The following is a 10755-nucleotide window of genomic DNA, read 5'->3' as shown; positions in this document are numbered from 1 at the left end:
ACTTAAAAATAATCACTCCATTCCATCTGACAGTCGCCTATGTTCCCTGGCACCTGAGTATGAAGAGGCCACAGGACTCCTTAGAGTTGGAGGGCGTCTTCGGCGAGCTGTGGATTTGGAGGAGGGGACAATTCATCCCATCGTTCTTGATCCCGAGCACCATATAACTAAGCTGCTGATAAAGGACTGTGACGAGAGGCTTCATCACCCTGGTGCAGAGCGAGTTCTGGCTGAACTTCGCAGGCATTATTGGATTCTCCGAGGTCGCGAAGCTATCCGTAAACACCAGCACAAATGTCCTGAGTGTCAGCTTTGGCGAGCCAAGCCACAAGCTCCACAGATGGCTGACCTTCCTCCTTCGAGACTGCGTGTCCACAAGCCCCCGTTTTACTCCACTGGAGTAGACTGCTTTGGTCCATTTTCAGTCAAGGTCAGACGGAGTCAAGAGAAGAGATGGGGCATCCTTTATAAGTGCATGACCACCAGATGTGTGCATTTGGATCTCCTCGAAAGCCTGGACACAGATTCCTTCCTGCTCTCCCTGCGCCGCCTAATAGCACGCAGGGGTAAACCATTTGAGCTTCTCTGTGATAATGGAACCAACTTTACAGGAGGAAATCGAGAATTAGTAGAGGCCTTTGAAGCTATGGCTCCTTGCCTGCAGGAGCAATTAGCAGAGCAGAGGATCAGATTCCAGTTTAACCCACCTTCCGCTCCACATTTTGGAGGCACCTGGGAAAGGGAAGTCAAGTCGGTGAAAACAGCTCTGAGAGTAGTCCTACGAGAGCAGTCAGTCGCTGAGCCAGTTCTGCGGACTCTACTGATCGAGGTGGAAGGAATTCTTAATTCCAAGCCATTGGGCTATGTGTCAACAGATGTCTCGGATCCTGATCCTATAACACCCAACATGCTACTTATGGGACGCAGGGATTCATCTCTTCCCCAGGCTTTATATGGCGGAGAGGATTTGCTTGGGAAGCGACGGTGGAGACACAGCCAGGTGTTGGCAGACAACTTCTGGGCTTCCTTCATCAGACACTACCTCCCGGGACTGCAGCAACGTCAGAAGTGGAAGAGCGATAGCAAGGAACCTACTACAGGTCAGGTTGTTCTTGTTGTTGATCCACGGCTCCCGCGGGCTCTTTGGCCTGTGGGTTCGGTGGTTGAGACCTTCAAGGGTGCAGATGGACGTGTACGTATTGCCACAGTGAAGGTAAAGGACAAAATCTACACAAGGCCTGTCGTTAGACTGGTCCAGCTTCCCCAGTTTACTAATGACTCTTAGTTCATATAGCAGTCTTTCTATGTTCGATACAATTCTCATGTTAGAGAATTGGGGGCGGCTGTGTTAGAAAGACTGAGGGAGAACCTAATTTAGTTTCTTGTTTCCGCCCGGACCGCTATTAGTGTGACGCGCGCCGAATCTTTATTTCTTCATGGTGGATATTTGTGTGCGTAATAAATAAAGTGCCTTTTAGATATAACTTTACTCTTTACATGTTCTGCTTCAATCTAATTGTAGTGTGAATCAGTAATTTGCACCGTATTTCTGTGTTTCTTGCTGTTCTGGTAAGCTACTGTGATTGCTAGCGCTGGTTAGCATTTGTTGCTAATAGTAGTTCAGTTAATGCTGCTGCTGCCTAGAGTTGCTGTATTTGAAGTTGCATGGCTTGTGTTATTGCTACTGATCCAGCAGTGTTTGTATGAGGATTGCTGGGATTTTGGTTAATTGTTTGTTTATTTCTGTAGCTGTTTGCTGAAATGTTTAGTGAAATCCTAATTTGGCTCATAAGCACTTTTATGTTTGTTCCTTTTTACAGACCATACTCATATGCTCCATGAGCTCAGCATGTAACATGTGTTTCACATGTACTTATGCATCTCAGCCTGTTATGGACCATGTTCTGTCTTTGGAGCCATATTAAAGCTGCCGAACATTATCTCCAGTCTCCTGATTCTCTAACCGGAATCTCCCATCCATGGTGCCACTTCAATCAGCCTTCCTTAACTTAAATGTAGAAGGGTTTTCTACAGCTTAGTCTAGGAGCATCCTGCTTTTTTCTGACCCATAGACGTTATTCTGAGAGATTTTGAGCAGAGATATGTTTTTAGGATTCTAACACAATCTGTGGTGGTAAGTCTTGAGAAACACCAGCTGTTGGAGGGGCAATGACTGCTGCTCTTTGTGCGCTTTCAGATAGAATAGATCTGGTGTTCTTCCCTTTATTTAACGTTTCTCCAGAATTGATTTTGATCCCAATCAGTAATCCCCTAGCAAGTTCATGTGAGAACTCCTGTTTACTGAGTCGTGTGCTCCTGGAAGATTTGTATCGGCACTTTAACTGTGTTGGTATCCGAGTCTCTCTGAGCTCATCACAGCAGAGTTTGTGCAGATATTCGTCCATGCTTATGATAAATATACACTATCTCAAAGTTCTACCTCACTTAACAACACATCCAATTACCTACTCTCCATACAGAGCTTAAGCAGCACATATTGTTCCACTCTCCAGCATAATCTCAATTGAGCCTATATATCAAAAAGAAAATCAGTTTTTAGAGAGACTGCTTTGAAACGTCCCTCTTGTTGGTAATTAGCCTCATTATGGTGGCCAAACACTTTAAATCTTAAACGTTTAAAATATGATCAATTAGTTAACAGCTTGTTGCATTTTTTCCAAAAATTTACTAACAATTTGGTCTTTAAGGCAACTGTTTCCTCAGATCATTTGAATTCAACTTATCATTTTTTTTTTTTAACAAAGAATGACAGGTGATTTGGACAGTGCTTGATTAGATATAATTTAAATATTTTGATTTTCATCTCTTTATTTTCTTTAACCTCCAAATATTCCTTGAATTTCTATAACGTTATGTCCAAATGAACCCATTAGCTCTTTATATGTGGCTTGAAAACGATCAAAAGATGAAATCCGGATATTAACGTCTATAGAGACTGAAGCACTCAGAGGTAAAAGGAAATTAAAGTTCCATAAAATTCAGAGAAAACCTTTTTTTTTTCCTTTTGTTATATTTTGTGCTTCATCGCTACGCCTCCTGATTTTATTCAGGCCCTCAATTCCTAGATAATAGAGTGTTCACAGGCTTCTGGTCTCAAAGTACAAACGACAATGCAATATCTACAAATGTCACGCCACCAGCCGCTGCCAAATAATACCTTCCTTCGGAAATAACCAGGAACACCACTGTGTAACTAATATCCCACTTTTATTAGAAGTTGAGTGCAGCGCAAACTGATGAAACAACCCTGGCTGACATGCAAACACACACACCCGCACTTTGAAAAAGAGTGTGTAAACACCTACGCGTTTAAAACCTTGGAAACACAAACACAGAGGCGAAGAAATATGGGGCGCGTGCCAGCAGCTGCTGCACCTGGTGGGATCCAAGTAAAAGTGAGAGGCATGAAAAAAAAGGAAAAAGAGTTGAACTTTCAGGTCTGTTGATCTATTTTTACCGCTGAGCATGGGGGCAGAGGGGTAGACAGATAGAGAGAGGGGAGAGAAAGCTTCCTGCATAATGCATGGCCCTGTAGAGCAGCTTCTACACCTCGCTCTCTCATTGGACCTCCATGTGTCTGTGCTGTCTGACAAACAGGCAGTGTATAAGAGAGCCAGGTGCTCTCACATGGCGCTCCGGTTGATCTGACTCAGAGCATGGGACCACCGGGTTTCCCAGCTGCTTGTTCTCTCTGCAAACACAAGAGCTCGACTATAGTTATCCCAGAAGAGGCCACACTCAAAGGAAAGAGGGGAAAAACAGGTGGAGACGAATAAACACAGAGCTCTGTTTGCAATATGAATACCTGCTGATAAGCTGTGAGGAACGTAAGTGGCCCCAGAAATATAAATAAATGTATTTCCCTAATTATCTGAAGAAAAAAAAATGGAAACGATGGAAGTAAAGTTACCCTGAACTAAATTCAATTCAATTCAGTTTATTTCTATAGCGCCAATTCAGAACACATGTCATCTCAAGGCACTTTCCAGTTCACCAGATCATACAGCCAGATTGATTCAAAGTTTTCTATTCAAGGAAAACAAGTTGATTGCATCGACTCATTGACTCGAAGGCAATCCCTCACACTAAGCATGCTTGTAGCGACAGTGGAGAGGAAAACCTCCAGTAGAGCCAGGCTCAGTGTGAACGGCCATCTGCCGAGGCTAATTGGGGTTCAAGGAGACAGAAGCAGAGATACAAAAAGCAACTGTAAAAGTTGAAGTTGAAACCCTTATATTCTCATTGTACTGTGTACAATGAGAATTGGAGAGCAGCTCCGTAAAAGTGCACACATAAATAACACATACAATACATTAGTGCAAGTCTGAATGTAGGTTAAGTATGGTGACAGCTTTGGGGAAGAAGCTATCCACCTTAATGAGGGCAACAGGTTGAAGAGATGGAAGCCGGGGTGGGTAATATCCCTCAGGATGTTTCTGGCCCTGCTGAGACAACGGGAGTTGTAGATGGTAGTCAAAGAGGGCAGAGGGCAACCGATAATTTTTTGTGCAGTGTTTGTCACCCTCTGCAGACGCTTCCTGTCGGACTCCGTGCAGCTAGGGTGCCACACTGTCACAACGTAGGTCAACAGGCTCTCGATGGTGTAGCGGTAGAAGGACACAGGCAGCTGAGTTGGCCAACCAGGAGAGGTCGCAAACAAACAGCAAGGCAGACGAGCTCCGAGCCAACTCCCATATGAGGATGAAGAGAGCATGTCTAGCCAGTCACAGTCAGAAAAACAGGACTACACTGAAAAACAGGCCGATCTCCAACATCTAAAAACAAAGGTGTTGATGGCGGGGGCACAGCGGATATTTCTCTCCAGGATGGCGTCACAGCCAAACAGAAACAGACGAAACGAAGCTACTGTCAATCAACAGATGTGGACATTTTTACAGTAATGGATATTTGAAAAAAAAATAGCAGCAACACCAGAGATGTGCAAAAATGAAAGCAGCATGGTAATTAACTGACTAAGACAGAAACTGGTCAAAAATCAGCATGAATGCAACAACTTATTGAAGTTGTTGGGAACGGTGATGTGATAGAGTCTTCCAGCTGCTGGGAGGAAGGATCTGTGGTAACGCTCCATGGTGCATTTAGGGAGCAGCAGTCTGTCACTGAAGGAGCTTTCAAGTTCAGCAACAGCTTCATATATAAGGTGGGAGACATTGTCCAACAGAGATGTTATTTTAGTTAGGATCCTTTTGTTTCTCACCTCACTGAGTCCAGGGGGCATCCAATCACAGAGCTGGCCTTCCTGATGAGCTCATCCAGCTGCTGTCTCTCAGCCATTGCTCCAACAGACAGCTCCATAGAAGATGGCTGATGCCACAAGAGAGATGTTTTATTCTCTGAAATGCTCATCTGCAGCTTGTTGTATAAAGATTTTTTTTTGGTTTTCCTGGATAATATTGTCATGAATCAGGACACCACTTTTAAATAGATGGAGTTAATTTTTTTACATGATTGTTACAAAGCAATTAACACGTTTAGTAATTAGAAATTTGTAAAAAAAAAAAAAATGCAATCCAGAAATAAGGCTTTATAAATCAAAAAACAAAAGGATTTTGGAAGTAACAAATTTTTCCAAAAGAAGTAATTAATAAATAAAGTTGAAAATTATAACGGACAATAAATAAATAAGGTAAATGATTACAAAGGTAAAAAAATAAAGAAGCTAATTAAGAGATATATACAGTTATGTCACACTGTATAATTTAATTTCTACCTACTTTTATTTATTCATTGTATTTTTGGGGCCAATTATTATATCATTTATGTATTTATTTTTAGATATGGTAGAGCTGGTCCTGCAGATGTTGCAAACACTCACTTTTGACCAGTAAAGTTCTTATTACTAATTCCAATGATCACCAATAGATATATGTCTTCCCTCCTCAATTCAGAGGAAAGCCCGCCCCCAGAAGTAAAGAGAATATCATCTATAAAAGAAGACATAAAGAAAAAATCCAATGGGTAAATGTCAGTCTGACAAAATAAATATATAAAAAAATGTCAAAATGGAAAGTGAAAAAAAAAAAAATTAAATGGAAAAAAAAAGCAAAGATATTTATCTATTTAACAGATTTCCAATGACAAAATGTGTTCCTTGCAACAATAATGGAACTTAATTAACTTGTTACAGAGAATATGGCCACCTCCGCCTATCAACATAGTATGATGTGTTTGCTAAAACACCATTGTCTATAAAAATGTGTGAAAAAGTGTGAAGATCAGAACCTGTTTCCCTTTTCTTGGAAATACAGAATATGAAGTGAAATTTGTTTCATTATTTTTGCAATTTATTTTTTATTTTTGCAATTTATTTTTTATTTTTGTAAATGGAAATTTGAAAAACTTCTTAAGGCAAAAGAAGTTGTTATATTGAAGTCACTTCTGATTTTTTCATACAGAACTGTTGGGTTTATTGTCCCCATATGTTTTTCTTTATTTCTGGAAATAATGTTTTGTTTAATTCTATTGAAACAAATTGCTTTGAAAGCTTTATATTTCAGCTTCATTTCTATTTCATAGCTAGTTAAAGGCTGTCAGAGGCAAACATGATAGCATCTACATAATCTCACATATCTCACACACACACTAAATTGGTGCAGCTAAGCATTCAGTGTATGTGTGGTCCTTTTAATTAGTTATTTAATTATTTAATAACAATGATTTTACATTGCATAATTGAAATCCCAGTTATATTTAAAGCTTTAATAGCAGGAAAGATATCCAAGTTCTTTGATCTTTTAGATCAGGGGTCTGCAACCTGCGGCTCCGGAGCCACATATGGCTCTTTGGACCCTCTCCAGCGGCTCTTAATAGTGGCTAAAATGAACATAAAGAGCTAAATAATTTACTATAATATATACCGTCCGGTATCAATAGCTTTAGCGTTTTTTATAAGATGGAAAAGAATGAGATTAAAAGAACCAGAAATATGTTTTAGGAGACACTTTTCTATGAATTAGCTTGAAAATTATACGTTTTAACATTAAAAATAGATTAATTGATTGTTTGAGATGGCAACAACAGATTTCCTATACAAGATTTAAAAAAAAAAGGTTTTCTAGATAAAGTCATGGTATATTTTGCGGCTCTAAACAACTTTTATTTGGTCGTACTCTGGGCAAAAGGGCTCTTTGGATATGAAAGGTTGCAGACCCCTGTTTTAGATCATAGAAATTGGAGAAATAACTAGTAACTATACAGTAACTAGGTACTTGATGTTATAAAAATGCGTGCTTAATATGAGATATTCAAAAATTAAACATAATATTTAGGATTGTGCTGCATCAAATCCCTGATAAAGATTTTCTGTAGGTCATATTTGCATTACATTTCTATTTTTTCAACATTTCAATTCCTTTTCTATTACATGCCGTTCCATTTTTCTCATCTAAACATCCAAAGTTTGATCAAACCCATAATTTTAATCCACCCCATTGCGTGTCTGGATCTAGCCTTCAAAGAGAGGAAGATTAATGAGAGTTTGACGAGGTTGCTTCTCTGAATCAACCAGCGTGATTAGACTTTAATTACGGACAGCAACTATGACATATTCCCGATAATTGAGAATACCTGAGCTTTCAGCTGCTCCAGAATCCCTGGACTGCATTTCTTCTTTTTGATATTAACCCTGCAGTTCTGCAACTGGAGAGTTTGATTCCTGCAATCAGGCGTTAGATTGCTTGTAATTTCATCCTTGTTATCATTCAGTAACGTCTCATAGAGAGCCTGCAAGAAGTTGGTTCTCTCAGCATGTCTCCATCTCTGTTGGCAGATTCCAAAATGGCTGCCAGACACCTATACAGCACCTACAGGTATTAGTAGCTGCCTCTGAACAAATGTGCTGTAAAAAGAGCTCATCAGGTAAATTAATGTTTTGCCCAAAGAGTTCCCTTCTCTTTTATTAAAGGGGCTTCAAATATGCATTGGTTACACCATTTATGTCCTCATCCGACGATGGAAACTGTAACTGAATCATTGCATATGAAACAAAAGGCACGGCTTCTAAATCGGCTCTGGCGTTTTAGAGCTGCAGAGAAAGTAGACGATTCAAGGGCGAGCTCATAATCCTGCAGGATGCTAAACAATCACAGAGTGAGGGAGAAAATGAAACCCTCCCCTGAGCTCAATTTCTAATAATCAAACTCTACGTTTTGTTGCTTTCTTTTCATTTAGAAATCCACTCAGATGTTTGGATCTAAACGGTAAACTCTAGATAAAATACCTTTCCAACATCTTTTTAATGCATATTAACAACTTGCTGCCAAATAAGCATTAATTAAATATGGTGTCAACAGAATTAAAATGCTGCCATGCATGTTTAAATCTTGTTGTCCTACTAGAATTACAAAGATGTTATCGCCTGATGCCGATGTAGGTATCAGCAGGGACAGGGTGACAGAGTACATGTAATCAAGCATTCAAACGCTGTGTTTATCAACTTATCTTTTCTATCATTCAGGGTTTTTTTCTATTTTTTTTTTGTTCTGCTTGGCATCCCGGGTGTAATTATCCGGATAACAAATTCACCTCTTACCACACCGTGTCTGCGTTAATTCAGTTGTATTCACTGTCAAGTGCTGTTAGGGAAGAGGATCATGTGGGGGCATGTTTAATTTTGTTTTTTAATTAAACTGCATGAACCCTGGTGGATGTATTGACCGGAATTATAGCATGGATTTCATCAGATTTATTAGATTAAACTTGATTGTTTTTCTGAAAGTCAGCCACAGGCACTGTTGAAGAATAATGTATTTCCCTGGGCTGGTCAGTCCTTGGACTTTTTTTTCTTCAGATTTCAGATTATGAAAGCTAATATCTAGGCTTTTTATATATATATATATATATATATATATATATATATATATATATATATATAAATTTTAAACCACTATTTATAGGGCAGTACTTCTTCTTTTTTTTTTTTTTGCATTAACAATAGGAGGGTTGCAAGTAACATCCAACTTACAAACAACTGTATCTTGATCCTTCCCAGAACCTTGAAAAGCATAAATCAGCTTCATTTCTGTTAGCCTTGGAAGCATCTAACCTGCCAAATAAAATCTTGTTATGGTGGTCACTATTCTTTTTTTGGCCACATATGTCTCACAGATGGCTTAACCAGACTGTGTTTTATGTTGGAAGACTTTGTAAAACAACCAGTTTTTTATGCAGGTACAGAAAAAGTTAGAAAGATTTTGAAGATGTTAAATGGGAAATTACTTTTGGATAAACATATATATTTTTCACTTATATAGTTTGCTTGGTCCACCAGCTATTGTCAGGGAATATGAATAACATTTCAATCAAAAAGAGTTTTTTTTTTCTTTTCCAATTTTTTGTTTACAAATGATATTTTTTTTTTCTAAATTCTTTTTCTAAATTTTTTAGCATATTTCATATTTTTGCATTGCTTTTTTCCCGGTTTTTCTTTTTCCATTGAGTTTACCAATTGTGTTTTACAGATCACATTATTTTTGCTTAAAACCCAATACAAAGGTTTGCTTCCATGCACACCATAGAGATGTGTTTTTACAACCCCCGCCCCCAGAATGAAAGGAAATGAGATCTATAAAGCACAATTTAAAAATACTGCAACTCGTAAAACTAAATCTTAAAAACATAAATAAAAAAGTAAAATTGTATATATTATGTATAAAAAATTAATTTGAAAAAAATAAAATTTGAAAACAATGTATATATGAAAGAAAATGTAAAAATCAAGTCTAAGAACAGTACAGTTATTAAAGCTTTTTTAAGCTTAATTTTTCAAATTTTAATTTACAATGCGTATTCTTTGCATGGAACAGTAAAGGAACAAAATCCACCCCATAGAATTAAACACTGTCCCAGATTCTCGAGAGGTGCAAATTTAACGTAAAGACCAAAAGTGGCCTCTAGCGAAAAGCTGCAATCACTAAAAATATAGAGAAGCAAAGTGCAAACCTGCTAAAATAAATAAATTATCCTAAAAAACAAACACAGGGAAAACAGCTGCAAGCAGAAAAATACCAAATGAAAGTCAAGAAAGCCTGCAAACAGATTCGAATCACGGAAGAGCTCAACACCTCTAGGGGGAGTCAACCATCAACTCATATTGGACCCAACCCTGGTCCATTCTCTCTCTGTTCTCCTATTCTGCAGAATCTGTTAGTTCAATCTCTAACGTTCTACTCTATCTGCTTTTCCTCAGAGTAGCTTTGCCTCGTCTGTTCCTGTTTGGCTGTGACGTCATCCTGGAAAGAAACATCAGCTGTGCTGCTTCCATCAACACCCTTGTTTATAGATGTTGGAGATCGGCCTGTTTTCCAGTGTGGTCCTGTAACTGGGTGGATGTGCTCTCTTCATCCTCTGGCATGGGAGCCGGCTCGGAGCTCGTCTGCCTGGCTGTGTGTTTCCTGGACGGGGCAACTTTTACAGCTGCTTTTTGTACCTCTGCTTCTGTCTCCTTGAACCCCAGTCGGCCTCAGCAGATGGCCGCTCACACTGATCCTGGTTCTGCTGGAGGTTTCTTCCTGTTAAAAGGGAGTTTTTCCTCTCCACTGTCGCTACAAGCATGCTTAGTGTGAGGGATTGTATTTGAGTCAATGAGTCGATGCAATCAACTGGTTTTCCTTAGATAGAAAACTTTGTATCAATTTGACTGTATGATCTGGTTGAACTGTAAAGTGCCTTGAGATGACATGTGTTGTGAATTTGGCGCTATATAAATAAACTGAA

The 10755-nt window shown here is 39.0% G+C and overlaps 1 protein-coding gene across 2 annotated transcripts; it reads left to right on the top strand.

Annotated features, from left to right (window-relative positions):
* Positions 1 to 590: 590 nt before the first annotated feature.
* On the top strand, positions 591 to 1940 carry LOC119780760. 2 transcript variants are annotated; one of them, XR_005280448.1, is made up of 2 exons: positions 591 to 1467; positions 1821 to 1940. XR_005280448.1 is itself a non-coding variant. In XM_038280904.1 (2 exons), exons 1-2 carry the CDS (start codon positions 647 to 649, stop codon positions 1923 to 1925), a joined length of 672 nt encoding a protein of 223 aa, XP_038136832.1. In that variant the 5' UTR covers positions 591 to 646; the 3' UTR covers positions 1926 to 1940. The 2 variants fall into 2 exon arrangements, 1 of the variants encoding a protein (XP_038136832.1); XM_038280904.1 differs by having other exon boundaries at positions 591 to 1213.
* Positions 1941 to 10755: the final 8815 nt, after the last annotated feature.

Source organism: Cyprinodon tularosa, unplaced genomic scaffold, assembly GCF_016077235.1.
Source record: "Cyprinodon tularosa strain WSP-4 unplaced genomic scaffold, ASM1607723v1 ctg166, whole genome shotgun sequence".
NCBI classification, from domain to species: domain Eukaryota; kingdom Metazoa; phylum Chordata; class Actinopteri; order Cyprinodontiformes; family Cyprinodontidae; genus Cyprinodon; species Cyprinodon tularosa.
The sequence above is the reverse complement of the archived record's forward strand: the minus strand, read 5'-3'. Positions and strand labels throughout refer to the sequence as shown.

Coding starts and splice junctions, on each gene's coding strand:
- LOC119780760 (XM_038280904.1), top strand. CDS start 647: ATGGCTCCTTGCCTGCAGGAGCAATTAGCAGAGCAGAGGATCAGATTC. Junction 1,214..1,820: donor TACGTATTGCCACAGTGAAG/GTAAAGGACAAA, acceptor TCCTTTTTACAG/ACCATACTCATATGCTCCAT.